Genomic DNA, 20,466 nt, shown 5'->3' on the forward strand with positions numbered 1-20,466 from the left:
TTAATACTATTTTAAAAGTTGTATTTACTTTTGTTTTGCTCATTGGCACTGGTGCACATACTAAAGCAGGTTAGGAAATAATGCCAGCATATGTGATGATTAGATGATTTGGCAAAGCTAGACCCTCTCAACTTCTTCATTCTTTCAATACATGCCTTCCACTTCTGCTTAAACCTCTCATGTGCCAGCCAACAATATGATAAATTGTTGGTGTTTATTAGACACAAACATAAAGAATAAGATGCTTTGAGTCAGTTCTGTAGCCAAACATTTGTTCCAAATTTAGAACAAATACTGTATGGCCAACTGCAACAAGTACAGAAGTGTTGCAGTAAATACATCTTTCCTGTTGATTGTACACTGAGTGTTATTAGTATTCTTGTATCCAACTATTGTTATAGGATTGAATAAATCAAACAGCCGATGCAGATTACTTTGAAGTTATTAAACGAGTCCTGTGCACATGAAATAATGTGTTCATCATTAATCTTATCATGTCAGCACAGCAGGAGTGAATAATGGTGATAATGGCACACAGCTGCTATGTGAATAAGAGTATCCATTTTTATTAGTTTTATTTATTTTATCAACATCAAATTATTTTGTGCAAATAGAGCAAATAAACAGAATAGCTTCTTAATCAGGACAACCGATGAGGAATGCAGCTCCATAATCATGGATGCTGAGTGTATTTCAAATATAATTGTGGTGCCACAATCTAGTCATATATATTTTCATCAACTGCCACTTCAATAATAATGTAATAATAAATATGAATACATCTGAAAATACAGAGAAATTAGTATAACAGTTATAGAGTGATATTTAAGTACCAACATACAGCTGAAGGTGAACTAAAATACGTAATTTACACCAACTTCTGAAAACACTGCCTGCTGTTATTTCAGTGCAACATGTAAGACCTTCTCTGCAGAGGTGGTTCTTTTCTGGGTCAGATGTCGACCACACAGCCCGGAGCGTTGGCTCGTATGGCATCAGATATGACCTTAGCTCCAGACTCTCCAATGCCGTTTCCCTGCAAACTGCAGAAACAGTCATCAGTTTGTCAAATATGAGCAAAGACAGCATGTAGTGAAATACTGCCCTCTGTGAAATAAACAACAAAGACAGGGGGGTGTTAAAAAAAACAAAGAAAACTTACTTGATGTACGTCAGCTGGTGGTTTCCCTTCAAGGCTGTTGCAATGAATATGGCTCCATCCATACCCAGAGAGTTCTCCTGCAGACTGATGATGCACACAGACACAAACTGAATGAAATGTCCAGCTATTTCACTATAAAGCTTCTACTTCCAATCGCAAACTGCTGGATTTGGCTGAGTTTGTTCCCAGAAATGAACAAGAAGTTCAGTACATATAAATCCCCAGGAGTTACAGTATGATGCAGCTAATTGGAAGTTCAATTTTTTAACTAAAAGCTTGATTATTGGTTGAGTAGATTAGTCAGACACTGTTAGCTTAATACTGCCTTATGATCAGTGATAAAGTCTTTTACATACCACTCCTAAGATACTTTCTAAGATGCAGAATCATAATCAACTGAAATACATTTGAATTGGAAGACTTAAATCTTTAATATTAAACAGGCTGGTAGGTATCTAGGGGTAATATTTGATGCTAGCATGTATGGTTGATTAAGTCAAAAAAATTATTTTTGTTTCTTCCAGCTCAAGATAGTTTTGAAATTAGGTCATTCGTATCATTTGCTGGCCTAAAACCAAAAAAATACATCTTTTATCTATTCTGCTTGATTATTGTAACACACTTTACAGCCTGGACTCCTTCCACCATTTCCAGTTGGTATAAAATGCTGCTGTAGGACTGATTACTGTGACAATAAGATATAAATAGATTTCAAAATTGTATTCCTCACTTTTACAGCCTTAAATAGCTCTGCTCTTGAATACATTTCTGATTTGACTGAGCCTGCTTGTTACTTCAAGGTCACAGTGTGTGACAAAGGCTAGTCAGGCTGTTGCTATCAGAGCCCCCACACTGTGGACCTCTGCCCACTGAGCTCAAGACACACAAGTCTCTATTTCATATTAGTTCTTTAAACTTTCTTCCTTGTGAAAGCTTTTGAAAATGTTTGATACATGTTCTATTTATACTGCTTTTATTCTCGTTTATTTATTTATTATTTGTTCATTCATATATTTTATTGTTTTTGTTCTCTTTGTGCTCATGTCATTTGCTATTATTCTTATTTTATTTGCCCTGTCTTTTTATTTCTTTTTGTCAAAAAAAAAAAGCTATATAAATAAAATTTAGTGTCTGTCCCACATCCAGTGCTTTAAATCAGACTGACTTTCAGAATTTTCGCGTTTTTAAAATGTGTTTTTCATAGTAAAGTAGATTAAATAGACCATATGAAAGAAACTGTCAATGACATTATTATTTCTAACTGGATAAATAGTGACGTTTTGGTTCACATGAATAACGATGAGCTCCAGTCAGGACTTACTTCAATGACTTGAGGCTTCTGTTGCTTTTCAGTGCATTAGCCAGAGCTTTGGCTCCCTCCATCCCCACAGTGTTTCCACGCAGACTGAAACAGAGGAAAATGTGCCAACATTAAGAGTAAAACACAAGACTAGTTGTTGTACATAAATGGCACTAGCAGCATCAACAATGACAGAGAAATGCAAGAGCTGGTATTGGATTATTATTTGGGACAAAAGCCATCAGAGAGCTGAATAATGAGGAGGATTCTTATTGAGTCAGATCTTTCTCTCACTTCCTGTCTTTTCTTTTCAGTGTTGTATAAACACAGGCTGCAATCTTAAAATTGGTTCTTCACCATGAACTGAGAAACTGACAGCTTCACAATGAGCTGCCTTGTGCTCGTTGCATAATGGAAAAAATGGTTCACAGAGATCACACTCCTCCTCAAGACTCTGCACAACCAGCCTTCACTTCACAATGAGTTTTCTCACAGTTTCTTTTGTTGCTGTTTTTGAAAATCTCAAACATGACACAAAGTTTTGTGTCCATATTTTAAGCCTATTGCTCTATTTTGTGTTAATGAATTGTTTGCCTTGTCTTGCCTGATTGTTTGTGAAATAACCTACAGTCTGATTGCATTTTAAGTTCAATTAAATTTGAACTTTCCATAAAGATTGAAATAAACCCTCTGTGAGAATATACCTTGTGGGGCTGAGGTTTTCTCTCTGTGCTGATCAAAGTAGTTCCAACCATGTTGCAAATTTTGGAAAGCTTTTTTCAGCTTTTCAGCACTCCGGAGTTATTACAAATGTTTGGATCACATGGTAACTCTATTCACCATCCTCCATCAGCTGTGCCGGTGGTCTATGACAGGTCACTGTTAGCTTAAAAATACACGTGGAGCTTGTAGATGTCGTAGCTAAATCTGTCCATGGAGAGATGACTTTTTTCTTTGTATGTGTGGTATTTATTCAGTTTTATTAATCCTACCAACTATAGAAAGCCTTAACGTTAGCTCAAGATGGCTAGCTGACTCAGCAAGGACTACAAATCGTCTCTGTTGTTTGTCGTTACTGAGGGCTGACCTCCTTGCTGGAGCAGTAAACCATGTTTCAGTGCAAAGGAGTTCTTCTCACTTGATTCAGAGTTTTCCAGTTATTAGTCAGATCCCATGTGTTTCCAAGGAAACGGAGACGGGAGGTTGTGCCTGTAATGTGCACTTTACAGACAGTCAAGGTGTTTTATTGTCCGAGAAATTAAATACCTGATAAGTCAAAATTCTTTGTCACACTGATTCAAAAATCTTATCAGAATACATAAAACTGTTTAGTTAAACAGTTTAAATTGATTTGCAACATTTGCCACAGTGGATTAATACACCCAGAGATTTTTCTTACCATGGTAATAACAAAATCTCTGACAAAATTAAATGTGTCTAGAGTAAGAATCTGAGCATCTTTGCCAGACTGCAATCAGACCAGTTAAATTGAGTGCTGAGGCTTAAATAGACAAACAAACACCAAATCCAAAACACAGACCTGTCAGGTTTGTAAAGCAGACAAATCAGAGGGCAAAGGTTTTTCAGATGAACAGAGAAAGAGTTGGAAATGAGCCTCAGGAGGAGTAACACTGCATCTCATCAGTCCAACAGTCCTGCTTGACCTCATTCGGGCCAAATGCCGGCCTGCTATAACAGGAATACAATCAGCTGTAACTGACTGATCAGAAGATGGCAGCATGACTGAGGAGCATGATTGAGCTCTGCTGGTTTTAAATAGCTTCATTATGTAGCTGAATGCTAAATCACAGTTAGAGCCTGGACTCACTCTAATGTTTGCAGGGTTTGGTTGGTCATCAGAGCTTTCGCCATCGCAATGGCGCCACTTGTGCCCGCTGAGACGCCCTGGAGACTTAAGAGACAACACACACATTAGCAAACACATCAATCACGACTTTTATGTCATCAGCTTTTATTTATTTTATCTTAAAAAGTGAACCAAAGATTGATCGACGATTTTGCTGCTTACCATAATGTACGCAGGGATGAGTTGGTTTTCAAGGCCTCAGCGAGAAAAATGACACCCTCATTCCCAATAGCGTTCTCCTGCAGACTGCAGCAAAAGACGGAGACACAGACACAGTGATAATTACAAATAACAATACAACCCTGTGACTGAAATTTCTCCTAACTGCCTAGCGACAGATAACACGATCACTCAATAAAACCCTGTAGCGAGTCATTTGCTCGCAGTAATGTCAGCCCAGGAGTCTTCGACAAAATACAGCTTTGAAGTTTTGGTGAGATCAATTTACACAGCGAAAAGAGTGTGTTTACACAGCGAAAAGAGTGTGTGGAAAAGAGGTGGGTGAAATGAGGCTGACAATAGCAGAACGTGTCTGGACTATTGGGCTTACTCCAAGAGCTGCATTGTGGAGTTGGAGCGGAGTGCGTGAGCCAGAGCTTTAGTGGCAGAGGACTTGATGAAATTCCACTGGAGACTGTAGAAAGAGAAACAGAGGCATATAAGGTCAAATATGAGGGAAATACTATGTCATTCTTTACATGTCACAAACACATATAATAAATGTAAAATAACATAAGCACTAAAAGTAAAACTCAGTGCAGAAAAGTGCTGTTTTTCCACATTGTCCATCTTGGTTCATTGAGAGCTGGGCCTTCTGTGGTGGTGAGGAAGTTTACAGATGCTTTGAAATGATCATGGAGGACCAGCTAATGGAGGCTGTTGTTGTATACTCAGAGCTATATGATTTTACCATCTTTAGTTCCCATGATTTGAATGGAAAACAGCACCATGGAGGCAAATTGGTGTGGTGCTTGAGAGCCATTTAAGGTCTTAATTAGCTCACTTAAACTTCTCCCAGGGCTACCTGTGTCGTGATTTCTCCTCTTTCTGAGGGCCTCATGTACACACATGGATCTCTATTTCCCTGTGTCCATTTGGAAACAGCCTCTCACCGTCAATGAGAGCCAGCGCCAGTGGCTGTCTGTTGTTTATGCAGATGTTTAGGAAGCTAATTATGTTCTAACTAGAAAGTTAACTATTTCTAACCAACTAAAAATGATAAAAGTACAGATGTGAGTTGACTTAACAGTGAAAACAGTTAGGATAGGTGACTATGCTGCTCTTTAAAAAAAAAAAAAAACTGAATTAATTATCATTTAATTTCACCATATTGTGTCTCTTTCCGTTTTTTTTTTTTTTTTTTTTTCTAAAGGAGCAGACATACAAAACATTCTGTGACTGGACTGGTCCATAAAAGAAAGTCAAGTGAGTGTAAAATAAAATAAAATAAAATAAAATAAAAGAGCTAGTTAAGTGGATCTACTTTATTGACACTATTTTTGTATTTTTCAAGGAACACTGGCAATGCAAAGTGAAATTGGTGATGCCTGAAGTACTTGCTGGCTTGTTTGTGTCTATTTTTATGCTTGAATTTGCATTACAAGCCTCACTTACTGCAAAGAGGTGAGTCCTTGATTCAATCTGATTGCACCCGCTATAGCTTGAACCCCTTCATCATGCAACAGGTTGGCTGTTAGACTGAGACAGACACACAAGGACACACACACAAAGACACACACAGTTAATTATTACAAAATATCCCACAGAGTAAAAAAGACAGAGTGTCCTAGCTTTCATTATCTACATTATGTGTAATAATTTTAAGTCTGTTTTCAGGCTGGTAAAAAATATGTCTTTGAAGAGGGAAAAATCCACTCAATATAATTGGGTGAAGGTCTAGGTGATTAAAGGAGAAATTTTTGTAAGTTGTGAATGTCACCATATTTCTTCATTTCTTCATACAGTAATCTCATGGGGTTTTTAATTTTCCACCATACAATAGCCCTGAGTGATATACCATAGACTGGGGAAATGACATTTTCTAAACAGCTGGATATTCCATGTCTCTGTGGAGCTTTACACTATTAATGAGGTGACTCACTCAAGGTCTTGTAGAGAGTTGTTTTCATGGAGGGCGTGGGCCATGTTCTTTGCTCCCTCCACACCGATTGAGTTCTCCCTCAAACTAACCAGGGAGAAAAGTACATAGTAGGAAAAAAAGACATGAGCAACAATCTCAGTGCCAAAGATGACTGGTGTCCATATGGCATATAATTTTTTTTTACTTTTTTGGGGGACTTTTTGCCTTTATTAAGATAGGACAGCTGAAGATATGATAGGAAAGGGGGAGAGAGGGAGGGGATGACATGCAGCAAATGTGCCGCAGGTGGGAATCGAACCAGCAGCCGCTGGTTCTTTGTTAAAGGATCAAGTGTGAAAGAGAGAGAAGCTTCAGGTTTAATACTCACTTCAAGGACACGAGGCCACGGTTCAGCCTAAGTGCTTTGGTTAAGGCTGTCATGCCTCTGTTGCTGATTGAGTTACTCTGAAGTCTGCCAAAAGAAAAGTTAAATGTAATGAATGACTTGCAAAACAAACTGCATAATTGCTGCACAGTATGTAAACCAAAGTGTAATGATCCGAAACATTAAAACACATTATGAACAGAGGATGATGGATGATGAGGACGCTGCAGAAGGTACTGACTGAAGCGAGAGCAGGGTGTGGTTGACTGTCAAAGCCTCAGCCAGAGCGACTGTTCCTTTGTCCCCAAGCTGATTGCTACAAAGACTGCAGACAAAAACAAAAATAGACGGGACACATTAGAAAAAGTCAGAAATCTTGACAATTAGTTTGTGATCCATTAAAATGTGCAATATTTAAGTTCTGCCACTAGGGGTCTCTCATATTTAAAAAAAAATTAACGAGGGACAGTTTGCTGGCTTGAAGTAGAGTGGGATCATGGGAGTTCTTACACTGCCATTGAGTTGTTTATACGGTTACTACTTGTTTTTTTATATTTCTCATCCAATCTTATTTTATCTTATCTTATCTCTCATTTTCACTTTTAAACAACCATGTTAGCTATAGATGAAAATCTATCTGACATGAGCCAGGCTGAAATCATGTTCATGGATGAGGTGATATTAAAGTGTTACATTTACACGCATGTGACCTCCTTCCTTACTCTCTGACATATCTGACGTACCCCATGTTTTCCTCTGAATTATCACAGCTAGCCACTAGTTAGCAACAGCTTGCAGGAAATGCTCTATTACCTTGAATAAATTATGTATTTCTCTGCGTTTGAACGTTGCTGGAAACATTTGGGATAATGTAAATACACAACATGAAAAAACACAATTAAGTAAAATACATAAGTCTCATGTTTACATATTGTAGCTTTATAGACTCTCTAAACAAAGGTAGGTATGCTAGCTTTGCATGTTAATGAAGAATAGCCTAAGACACTGGGTTAAATACTTGCATATTGTACCAGCTCAGTAGTAGGTAAAAAGTGTAGTATTAAATAATCCCCGTCAGTATAACAAATTAATAATTTATTATTACATCAGCTTTGTGAGAGTCCGGTTTGTCTTCAGCGCTTCTGCAATCCTTTTTGCTCCTCCTGGTCCAATCGTGTTCTTCTGTATACTAAATCATTGCATGAATGAAAAAAAATGTACAGATTACTCTACATCTACATCATCATCATGAACACCCATATACTATGAATAGGACATGGACACAACTGAACACAAGTAAAAGGCTGATAAAACTCACTTCAGAGACACCAGTTTGCGGTTGCACTGCAGTACTTCTGCAAGGGCCTGAGCACCGTCCTCCTCAATGGCATTGTTCTGGAAGCTGATGAGTGGTTATAAGGAAATTGAGGAATTGTACTGGCATTTTGCAGGATCAATGAGTGACTAAAAAACAATCTATGGTAATTATACCCACTTGACTGATACTAGGACTTGGTTCATTTTCAGAGCCTCTGCCAGGAACTTTGCTCCTTTAGAGCCGATGTTGTTGTTCCGGAGACTAAATGTAGAATAATAAGAGAAACACTGTGTAGTAATGCATAGCAAAGAATATAAGAAGTGCAGCAGTTTGATTACTTGGAAATAAGTAGAAATTGTATAAAACTACAAAGACTAGAAGGTATGAATGCTCTAGGTATAGAGCGGCAATGCACCAAATGTGTTAAACATCAGTGTTATCATCTCTGACAAAACTTGTTTGATTTACATGCCAGTATTGAAGTACACACAACTGTTGTATGCATTCGAATCCATGCCTTATTTCTCATCTAATTCTAAAATAAAAATATTTGAAAATAAAGGGTTATTGACTGTTTTTGACCTCTGGAGCAACCTTTCAGGCAACATTGCAGTTTAGTGCAGGAGAAACATCCCTTTTCTTTCTTATGAACCCAAAGGGTTAGGGCCATTCACTTAATTCAACTGTATTCAGTCAAAAGCAACAAACAGTTCTCACTTGAGAGAAGTTAGGGTCCGGTTCACCAAGAGGGCTCGACTCAGGGCTTTGGCACCTTTGTTGCTGATGGCATTCTCTGCCAAGCTGAGGGAGTGAATAAAAGAGGTTACAATCATATGGTACAAAATAAATGATAAATCACATACATCATTATCACAGCACCAGTCCTAAACAACATCGTAATCACTGAGGTTAATATAATCTAAGATTAGTTCTAATCAGAGCAAAACTAGGTTTAAAATGAGTAAATCCAGGTTTAAAATTACGCAGAGCTCTGCTGCACAATTACAAATGAACCCTAGTTAAGTAAATCCAAATAATCTTGGTTTTAATCTATCTCAATTTTAAGATTTTTAAGTTTCAGAAGTTAAAAAATTTGTTGCAAAATAATTTAAAGTTTAACCACAATTTAATGGGACTTAAAAATGAATCCCTGTTGTTGTCTTTTTACACCCTTGTAATCAGCAAGAATAACTCTGATTCATAATTATGAAGTTTAACCATTCATGTGAGCAACTGGGCAAGTTCATAAAATGAGGAGACTCAGAACCATTAAACTGTAAAATGTTCTTCAGATGATGCTTTACCTCAAGAAGGAAAGTAAGTGTGATCTTACCTCATCTTCTGGATATGGCAGTCTTTGGCACTCAGGAGGCTTCCCAGCAATTCCATGACATCATCTTTGAACTGATTATTCTCCAACCTGTGGAGTAGATGAGTTAGAAGTGTCACCCTTCAGTCTTTCTCCTGAACATTAGTTTACTGGAACAGAAATGGTCTGGTGTGGGTAGCTGACCTGAGATGGCTGCAGTACAGCAGCTGTGGGAGCAAACATTTCACTGTCGAGGAGTTCAGAGAGCCTGTTAGGTTGGTCTGTTCGCTGCACTCCGGAGACACGTGCAGCAGATAGCCCAGTACAACACAGTGAGCCCGGGTTAACTTCCCTCCCAGGCTACCAAGCTGTAAATCTTCCTCTACACTGCGCAACATCTCTGTATGTTGCAGCTCCTGTAAACAATAAGCCAGGTTGACTGCACGCAGGGACACAACTGCACCTCCACTGACCAAGAGGCTTTGTAGAAATCCTGCAGCCCATGTCTTCTGATTGCCATCATCTTTTCCAAGGGCCAGAAGCCCAGCAAGAGGTTTCAGTGCCAATGAGGACAGCAGGCCTGTCAGGAAGCGCACAAACACATCCAAGTGACCATCTTCAGCTTGTTGTGAGTGCTGAAAGGCACTTTTAAAATGGTTCTGGAAACCAATCTTAGGCCAGGACATGGTGCTTTCTGAGAACAAATCAAAGATGGCCCGCTTGGAGGACACGTGGTAGAACGTAGCTGCAAGAAACTCCTGCAGAGTCAAATGAGTAAACCGAAATGTTGTGTGTATGGTCGACTCTTCCCGAACCAGAACTCCAGCACCAAGACTGCACTGAGTTAACAGCAGATCTATCCCATAGGCCCTGAGATCCTGCTCACTGAAGGTGTACTTGTGTTTGAGGAGCCCATAGAAGGCCAGTCGTCCAAGATTCCCCAGCAGTTTGCGATTGCTCCCATGGAGCTGCTCCATTTTTACAGGCTCCCTGCCTCTTGGTTCACCGACTTCTGCCTTCATGGAACAGAAGTGTCCGTACAGCTCAGTGCAAGTCCTTGGGAGGCTCTCTTGTGTTTCACTCTGCATGATATATGTCAGAGTATCAGCTACTATCCAGCAGATGCATGGTATGTAGCACATCACCATGAAGATCTTATTGGACTCCAAGTGTGCCCATATTTTACTGGCAAAGTCCCTCTCAGAGAAGTGGTGGTTTAGGAAGAGTTGGATGTCCTTTGGACTGAATCCTGGGATCTCAGTCACCCTGTCAACCAATCCTCCAGGGATGAGAGAGGCCACTCCTGGCCTGGAAGTCACCCACACTGCTACATCAGGGAGCAGATTCCCCCGGATGATGTTGGTAACCAGGTCGTCAATGGACACTTCTTTCTTTGGGTCATTGCAAGGAGCTGCATCGGAGAAATTTAAAGTGCAGCGGAATTCATCCAAACCATCAAGTATGAGCAGAGTGCGACAGGGGCTGCTTAGGACCAGACTGGGGTCTGTTAAATGAGGGAACGCCATTTTCACCAGCCTCTCAGCAGAAAGTTTTTCCAATGAGTTCAGCTCGCCAAAAGTGAAAGGCAAGACGAAGCTCACATCTGTACAGATGGTCCCTTGGCTCCACTGTCTGATGAAGTGTCGAACCCAGGTTGTCTTGCCGATACCAGCCACCCCGACTGTGAGGGAGACTCTGGGAGGTAAACTGACCCGGGTCAGGGGCTCCAAGAGTTTGGCCAGCCCCAGCTGTCTGAGGTGATTCCTTTTCCTTCCTCGAGTCACTCCCACCTGCATCAAGTCATGCTCCTTTTCCTGGAGGTCAGAAAGTCCATCAACCAGGAGTAAGGTTCTTGATGAGATGTTCAGTTTGGGGCAGCTGACTGAATCTCTTTCTCTGTACTGCTCATATCGCCGTAACAGCACATCTTTGTGCTCATTTACCATGGAATCTGCAGTGGAGAAAATTTCTCAGGTTATGGTCAATATGAACCTTGTCAGGTTTGTTATCTTTTTATTGCCAAGAATTCCAAACAGGAATTGGATCAAATTTATACGAGTAGTGAAAGAATAGTGCAAAGTGCTTTCCAATGCATTACATTTACATGCCCAGTCATTCATACACCAAGCACAACACTGAACAGCTCATTAGGAGTAGGTTGGGATGTCAAAATCTTCATAAATGACATTTTGCCATGTTGTTAAGAGGACTCATGAATCAAACGATGATCCCAGCTATTACTGAAGGATCTCGCCTATCACTGAGGTACCAGAATCCTAAGCTATTTGTGGAGAACAATTTTTTCTTTACTCCTTGAAAGAATGACTGTCACAGAGAGAAAATCAAATTCCAAGCCCCTTACCGTGGTTCACAGTGAGCTGGGCCACCTGAGAATCTGAGCTCTCTATGAAACCCCGCAGGACATCAGACGCTTGAGTGTCCTTGTCAGCGATAATGGTCGTGAACATGGTGACCTGGTCTTGCAGCCGGCCTGCTTCTTTGACCTTGGTCTCCTCTGCTGAACTCAGTACATCCATCTTTCTCAGGTGGGTTAGCATCTCTTCCAGGAAGGAGGTCGTAGTGAAGCGCTGCAGCTGGTCTTGATGCTTTTGGACCCAGCCAAGGTCTAAGCCAAAACAAAAAGATAAGAAGAATTTTGAATGAGATTATCAAGTGATAATTAACAAAGACAATTTCTTGAGCAACACTTCTTGATGAACAGTAGAAAAACATGGTGCAGAGAGTGGATTCTCATTTTTGTCTTCATAATAGAAAGAAGTTAAAAAAAAAGTAATTTGTCAGTCACTGAAAACTATATATTGAAATATATTTACTAAGGGATAAATGCCAGTCACTCTCATTATGTGTATTCAGTTACATCTTGAAAGTTCATGCTGCTTTCCACTGCTTTACTCTCAATGACTATTCGAAGGATAGTGCCCATTTGCAATCATTCATATATGCTGACTTTTTTTTTTAGATGTGTACTTTAGCTTTTCTCAGGCAATCCAACTGCACAATACCTGTAATTCTGAATAACAGTCTGTTCTTCTTTTCAGTTCTCTTTTCCATTCCTAATATTTTCTACGAATTTCTTATCTATGGTCAGGTTCATGCTCTTCATTTGATGGCTTGTTCTGTAAAATTTATTTGTATGTGGATCACCTCCCGTATAACGCACACAAACACCTAAACACCCAAATCATATTCCAAACCCTCTATGTCTTCTAGCAGCATGGATCTATGGATGGTAATGTCTGTCTCTCTGTTGGCTGATCTATCACCACTCTGCTCGCTGCAGAGCCAATGTGTGGAGCCTGACCTAGTTCAGCTCAACCTCGATTCAGCTGCACCCTAAGACCAACAGGTAGGCAGGTTGCTTGGCTTGATTTTCCTCCCCTAACCCAACTTGATCTCACTCCACGGGTGCAGCACTAGGTCCAGAGAGGTGGAGATGGACCAGGTCAAATTTGGCTCTGCAGCGAGCACCACTTGCTTTGATCCGGACTTAAATATCTCAACAGCTATCGGACTAATACATCACAAATCACAAATTTGCCCCAAGAGGCTTTACAATCAGCACCCTCTACTCTTGAACCCTGGATTTGGATAAGGAAAAGCTTCCCAAAGCATTTAACAAAAGAAAAAAATGGAAGAAACTTTAGGAAGAGCAACAGAGGAGGAATCCTTTGCCAGATCAGACAGTCTTGCAATATATATCACGTGTACAAATCCTGTAACTTTCTCTCCAATTTTCCCTCGAACACAATCAGCAGGTCAAAATATTCACTTATTCTATGAAACATCATGACATGTAACTTTATGGATTGACACAAAATGTGACACAGATATTCATGATATGTGATGAATCGTACCAACTTTTTACATTTCTGAAGTAGGCAATTTGTGCTGCAGTGTGAACAAAACATAAAGACAAGCATAAAAGCAGCTGTCGGCATAAAGACATGCACAGGGTGACTTGCTCCTATGCAGATTTGCACAGTGAGCAATTTGGAACAGGATAACGTGTCCGCCATGACCCCACGGGACTGATGCTACTGTAACGAACTTAAATATTGTCAGCATCAACTAGCAACATACAGTCACTGTTATCAATGTAATCTACATGACCATCAACAGAACATGACTCGTCTCTGCAAACATTCATAAACATACAAACACTTCTATAATCTACAAACTGTGCTGCAGATATTAAATCTTACTCTCACTTTATGTTTTGTTTTATAGAATAATGTTTGTGTTTTGTGGATATTTATCATTTTTATGAACACTTTTTTGTTCCATATAAAGAACTGCATTTGTATGCATCGACATCCACACACACAGGAGAGAGGTGTGAAGCAATTAAAGACAAAACACTTGACATACTGCACAACAGCCAATTAACCAAACAAGGAGGATTTTTTTTCACACAGTTTTCTTTCTATAATCTGCAAAAGCCAGTTCAATCACTGGTAGAGATCTATATTTAAAATCCTGTACAGAAAAGTCAAACTTGCTTTGATTTTCCTGCAGCAATTACCATGATCAGAAATTACAGTCAGTGAACCATCTAGTTAGCACCCGCATCTTCCAACAGTCTTTTCTACTTCACTCAACACTACAATTTTAGTTATCACAGTCTTCCAAAAGAGCTATTTTTAAGATTCAGTATTTGATGCAAAAAAAAAAACCCAGCTGGCATTTAAACACATCAGAAGAAAAATGTTTTCAGCTTCAATTAAAAGCTATACAAACTTGAACATTTGTTTTGTCTAAGCTGACATCAACAGCCCAAAAATGTTCTTTTCAGAAGGGCAGGCTCTCTATTCTCCCCATGTCCATTAAAAAGCAGTCATTGGAAAACAATCAGGCGGATGTGCAGGTAAGTCTTTAAAAGAGAACATTACAATAATTTCTGGAATTTTCTAGCTCATATAGAGAAAGGTCAAAATAATCTCGAAAACCTGTAATCTTCCTGAAAAGTAACAGGGTTTCTCCCCAGGAAACTGGTAAGCAGACGTGGTGAGCGGTACGCCATTTTGTGAATAACAGTAACTAGGCAACAGTCGTAAATGCACAGTAGCGTCACTTGTTAAATATATGGCAAACTATGTATGTAATAGTCACCTCTGCCATTTTACCCTAAAAATTTAATTTAAGTGTACTTGCAGAACATTTCCTATTAGAGTCTGATAGGGGGATGATTCAATCTGAGTGGACCACCACAGGAAGCTCTAATTGAATTCTCTAAAAGCAAGTTAAAAACTCCCCATTAACATGAAAAAAACAGACAAAATCTAAATTAAACTTCTCAAGAAACACTTAACAGTTAAATGTTTTCCAGTCCTTTTGATCTTAACACTAGTCTCCCTTTTGACGTAATAATTTTAAGACAGTGTCTACTGTTTTTGTCTTTTGACTGAACAAGCTGGTCGAGTTGAGTCACAAATTTGATGACAAAATATCACACTTTTTTTATTTCATAGTTTTATATTTGATTATTTTTCTTAGTTCAAGTTTAATATACATACATACATATATATATACATACATATATATGTATATGTATATATATATATAGTTTGTTTTTATTTATAATTATTAAAAATACGGTTGATTTTTCCACCCACATTTGGAAGACAAATGTAAGCCCTGAAGACAGGTTGTTTTCATCTGATATCATTAATCACAGCTCCTGTGTCTTTACTGATAAGGCTGTAAGGCTCACTGCTGTGGCTTCATGGTCATGATAAGAACAGCGGCATGTGAATATGGGTAGAAATGATGTAGACGATATGGAGCATCATGTCAAAGTAGCTGGAGATGAATCAGAACTGAAGATTTGGAGATCATATGTTGTCTCTGTTGTAAATGAAAGCACAGTAGGGGAGACTGGGGTAAGTTGTAACATGGGGTTAATTGGTCAACTAATTGTCAGTTTGACCAATTAGAAAAGTGCTGTCATCAATACAGTACACTCCTGTTTCCTCTTTATGGCATGTCTTTGTGAGAAACATTTTCAACCAAAAAAAAAAAACAAAAAAAACAAAAAAACAATTTTCAAGTAAGACAATACATTTTTCATCACGATTATTATTTGCCTAAAGATCATTGTATTACTTACAGAGTGGTTTGATTTACATAACAAAAGTAGCAGTTTTATTTAATGCTTTGCATTCATGCTACCTTGAAGCCCACATGCTGAAACAGTTCGCTATGTATTGGCCGCCTGGGGTGGGGATAGTTGTAACAGTTCATTATAATGGAACTCTGTATATGATATTAACTCACATAATCTGTGATTGTGTAGTAGGCGTCTACTTGAGTTTTGTTTGTAGTAGACAAACATGTGAACCATGTATCAAGGTTTGAGAGCACTGGCACAAACAATCGCTGAGTTACTGATGTTCAAACCAAAAATGTTACGATTATCCCCTTTCTCCCCTGCATGTCTTTTTTATTTTATGTATATCCACTTTAATGATCTACTGTTAAGGACACTCTTACCCTCTGTTTCTGCTTGTGAAGATACAGAGCAGGAGGACGTGGACTGAAGATCCACATAGCAGTCATCCTGCCAAGTGATGCGTTTGCTTCGGTCCAGGATAGAATCGTAATGTGCCTTCCTCTCCATGAGACAGTTTGATAACTTTTGCCTTCAGACGTTCCTGTTTGTGTCTACAGGATACAATACAAAATAGCGTTATTTAAATTTGGCATTATTTTAAATTTAATTAAACAGTAACTCAACTGGGCATGATGAAGGGGGATGAATTAACTATACTGTATATTAATTCATGCATCACTGATTATATATTTCCACTGAAAAGCATATGAAATGTACGTGACTATCAAAATGAGACTGGAGTGCACAGAACAATTTGTTATAAAGCTTTCACTAATAATGTTAAGATCTATGATGAATTTCAGTGATATCTTTGATAAACGTATGGCTATTTAACTCCCTGTATGTGCACAGAAAATAATCTATATTCATTAACCAGACATGAAAGATGATCTTAACTAGAGCAACTCTGTACTGCTCAGCATTGTGGTTATGGGTCAGCTGACATCCCTTCGACAGTTTTTGCTCTCATTAGCTAAATGCAGATCCAGATTCCAGATATGTAATCAGGTCGGGTCTTAAAGCATCTTAATATTTGTTGTACATTTCATACATCGATTCAAAGTGCCACACATAAGGAACAGAAACAGCAACACATGTAAAGAAAATTATAGAACTTAGCACAGCCTGAAAAAAATGGATGACTATTGATGTCAGTATCATCAAAAAACATGAATTATTGCAGGCCAATGTTTTTAGGAAAATTAGCTGAGAATAATTTGAGAGACTGGTTTTGGCAAATGTCATTGGTTCTTGTTTATTTTTGGCTTCATTACCAAAATGGACCTGCATGCCAGAAAAAAAAAACATCTGTTATGTGACTTGCTGCATTTGATACAATTGCTTATCTTGATCTAACCTGCAATAACAAGTTGTGAACACAACATTCACATATGCCGTTTAAAGCTTAAAACATCTGTACTAGAACATATTTTTCAATTCAAGATGACTAAATAATTAACTTGTAATCTCAAAATAGCAGAATTAAAAACATATTCACAAGTAAGGCTGTTCTTGACTTACATAATTTACATGTCCAGCCACCCAAGTCTCATTCCCAACTTGTGAAATACCAACATTTTGTCACTACACATTAGCAACTTTTATGTTCTGAAAGACAAAGAAACACATATGCTACTTTATATTACAGGATCTCATGTGTTTGCCCTTGATTTCTTGTTTTGTTTTGGCTTTTGCAATGCTCATTGCATCCATTTGTATGAACTGTAGCATACATTTAGTTTATTGCTATTATATTTTAGCAAAAGTGGAGTGAAAGTACTGCGAAAAAATAATTTTAAATTACATTTAAGGTTTCTGTGAGAACGGGAAATGATAGATGCCTTCCTGTGTGGTTTGCTGCTTAACACGTAACTTCTCTCAAAGGAAGCTGATTGAAAAGCCCAGACCTCAGACAGCCTGCCAGCTTCCGCTGTTAAGTTTGCAGACAATCTTAATGGCCAAAACCACGTATTAACACATTAATGATAGTGTAGAAATGTGTCAGGGAGGGTGTCAAACAGTTGCAACCGCGTTAAGCTGACAAACGCTCAGTCAGTATAGAAACACAGGCCTGTAAAATTACACATTAATCTTCATCATTAGCAACAAGCAAAAACACAAGTGTCATTGTCGTTTGGATGATGCAAGCATGCCAGAAACACGCTGTGCAAGGAAAGAGGCCACATTTAATAAAACATTTAATTATGATGTGTGTCAGTAGTGTATTGTAGCTTATGGCAAAGTGAGTTAACATCTGTTGAAGGTCATTGACCTGAAGCAGATACAGACTAAAGGCCATGGTGGAAAGTTAAGGTCTATAAAAACCTTGTGTAGCTGTGAAGATTAAACAGTTAACATGAAGTGTGAAGGAGACAAAACTCAGTTAACTCACCATGGGCTCGTTGGAAGCTGTCTGTAGGTGTCAGAGGGTGTCAAACACTCCCAACACAGGTGTTTTATAAGGTAACGCCATCATTCTCATCAAAGCAGGTGTAGGTCAAGTGGGGAATCTCTAAAGAGTGAGGTCTAGTCGAAGACAAGCGAGCAAACAGCATCATCGTATGTCAGTACTGTTGCTGGAGGTACTGTTTCAAGCTGCAGCTTCTTCCTGCCTCGCTGATCTGCCTTCCTGTCTTGTGGTTTAGCAGGTTGAACAGCAAAAAGAGAGAAAAAAAATGTCTGCACGCAGTGTGACATCGTACAAGGCCCATGAGTTTAACCACGCTTCAATCTCTTTTTACTGAAACTGCTGCTCAAGTCACTATTTAAGCTGCAGATGGAACCACAGATGAGAGCTGTTGTGAGAGATACACAAATGATTACTGGTGTTCAGGCTGCAAATGCATCAGTAAGTAGTGCTGTAAACAGGTGATAATTAAAGAAATTCAGTGTTTCTCTTTAGAAAATCATAAAGAATAAAGACAGGATGCTGAGCTGATATTGAGCAGGAAGCAACAATTCATCTTAGACATATACAGTATGCAGGTACTGCACAGCACAATGATTATCATATATCAAAGTGTAATGCTGAGTGAATGCTTCTGCTCTATTTGTGACCACATCTAAACAGATACGATCTGTTCCATGCATAACAGTAACTACCACTGAGTATGGAAATGACAGTTATTAGATATTTGAGAACTAACCTGGGGATGAAAATGGAGCTAGTGGCAGAGAAAGAAAACACAACAGGTGTGAAACTTAATTGCACATTTGGGGAAGTCTTTTATTCCAAACCTGCTACATGTGCATGACATTAGACGGAAAACAGGGAAAATGAACTGGAAGGCAAAAATGGGAGAGAAAACTTTTAAATTATGACCTGGGGATGCAGATAACACTAAGTTTATCAGTGATATCTTCTGCAGTATAACATGAATATTTACTGCACATACACAGACTTTTATACCCCATTTTACACCTGGTATTAAAACGTGACCTGTATCTGGATAGTAATAATCTAATCTGGCCATTAAATTTGCTCCTGTTTTTTTTTCAGGATGATATATCATCAGAGATTAAGGACACATGTTAAGTCAAAATACTGTCCTTTTAAAATTTCCTTTCCTTTCTATCAGAATGACTGGTGGTTTTATTTTCCTGTTTCACATTTATTAGGATTCAAATTAATGCTGTATGTTCACTGAATGACTAAGTGTCTGTTTATGAGTTGCAAGAAATCATCAGTAATATTTTAGAGAGAGTAGATGTTTATAACAGTTAGATTGAGACATCTGAACTCAATTTTCAGAGCATCTTCCTGTCCAGATACAGATTGTATTTTAATACTAGGTGTAAAGGGGGTGTTGGTGCCAGGTAAAAACATTTACAAGTTGTTTGTTAGATTTGAATGCTGCTGCTCACAGTCTGTGATTGTGACAACTGAGATTATCTGTTGAGCCATATAATGCTTTTAGACTCCTTATGATTGTTGTCAGTACGCTATATATAAAGTATATGTGTGTGTGTGTGTGTGTGTGTGTGTGTGTGTAGGGATGAACGATGATTCTCATGTTAAACAAGTGCTCAGAGCACAAGTGTTGCATCAAATTGTGTTCAGCAATTTTCAGCAGTAAGTAGCTTTTTAAGAACAAACATTTCTCACATTTTATTCAAGAATCAACACATCTGCATGTCAATATATTATTTTGGGGTGTAATATTGAGGTGCAATTGCTTCCTTCTGCTTTTTGTTTAAAACTTTCTACATGTACAGTTTTACACTAAAAATATATAAGTTTACAATAAAAGACATTTTCTGAACATTACATAACATCATTCCAAGGGGAGAAATATCATATTTGCTCATTCTGAATGCTTAAAAAGCTTTAAGTTACATGTTTTTTTCTGGTTTTCCATCTAGTATTTAATTAAAAACAAACAAAAAAACAGTTGAATTTTATCATGTTAATTTTGACAGAGGTGTATTTTAATGTCAATACTGAGAAATTAGAAATGAGCGAAAATGGTACTGAGGAAGAAAATCTCCTCACCAAGGTAATTAAAGCGAACAACAAACTGTACTGTAATTCTGTCCACCACAGCAGATGAGTAAGGCAACATTACAAGGTAGCGGCACATTACAGAGGAAGTTCATACTATTTGATGTGTACTGAAGCTGTAGGAGGGTCATACTGAAAGTCAGTGAATTACACACAACAGATGCTGGTCCACACACCCCCAGTTAGGAGATGCATCAGTACAGAGGATATGAAGTGAAGTGGATATGAAGTATTTTAGCCACTTAAAAATGTCTACAAAAAAAATAAAAAATAATAATAATAATAAAACAATTAAAGTGTACACTATGTTTAAAATAGTCACATCGCTCTGCTTTGCATCAGACGGCCTTACACGACAGGAAACCACTAAATCTTGCTCTCTCCAAACAAAACTGCATCGACGAAATCAGCAGT

The 20,466-nt window shown here is 38.4% G+C and overlaps 1 protein-coding gene across 1 annotated transcript; it reads right to left on the reverse strand.

Annotated features, from left to right (window-relative positions):
- Positions 1 to 368: 368 nt before the first annotated feature.
- nlrc3 (NLR family, CARD domain containing 3) lies at positions 369 to 18,044 on the reverse strand. Its single transcript, XM_084741099.1, has 19 exons — positions 17,944 to 18,044; positions 15,932 to 16,102; positions 11,784 to 12,047; positions 9,626 to 11,372; positions 9,446 to 9,532; positions 8,830 to 8,913; positions 8,290 to 8,373; positions 8,113 to 8,196; positions 7,900 to 7,983; positions 7,036 to 7,119; positions 6,798 to 6,881; positions 6,431 to 6,514; positions 5,944 to 6,027; positions 4,880 to 4,963; positions 4,492 to 4,575; positions 4,291 to 4,374; positions 2,484 to 2,567; positions 1,163 to 1,246; positions 369 to 1,043 (listed from the first exon to the last, which is right to left on the reverse strand). The coding sequence occupies exons 2-19, from the start codon at positions 16,056 to 16,058 to the stop codon at positions 953 to 955; spliced, it is 3,408 nt and encodes a 1,135-aa protein (XP_084597225.1). The 5' UTR covers positions 16,059 to 16,102; positions 17,944 to 18,044; the 3' UTR covers positions 369 to 952.
- Between the last annotated feature and the right edge of the window lie 2,422 nt (positions 18,045 to 20,466).

This window comes from Lutjanus erythropterus, chromosome 17 (genome assembly GCF_056507025.1).
Source record: "Lutjanus erythropterus isolate fLutEry1 chromosome 17, fLutEry1.hap2, whole genome shotgun sequence".
NCBI classification, from domain to species: Eukaryota; Metazoa; Chordata; class Actinopteri; order Lutjaniformes; family Lutjanidae; genus Lutjanus; species Lutjanus erythropterus.

Excerpts from the sequence above, each read along its gene's own strand:
- nlrc3 (XM_084741099.1), bottom strand. The coding sequence starts at position 16,058 with ATGGAGAGGAAGGCACATTACGATTCTATCCTGGACCGAAGCAAACGC. Across the intron at positions 12,048-15,931 it reads TTCACAAGCAGAAACAGAGG|ACCTTGGCTGGGTCCAAAAG; the intron begins GTAAGAGTGTCC and ends GTTTTGGCTTAG. Across the intron at positions 8,197-8,289 it reads CAAGTCCTAGTATCAGTCAA|CTTCCAGAACAATGCCATTG; the intron begins GTGGGTATAATT and ends ACCACTCATCAG.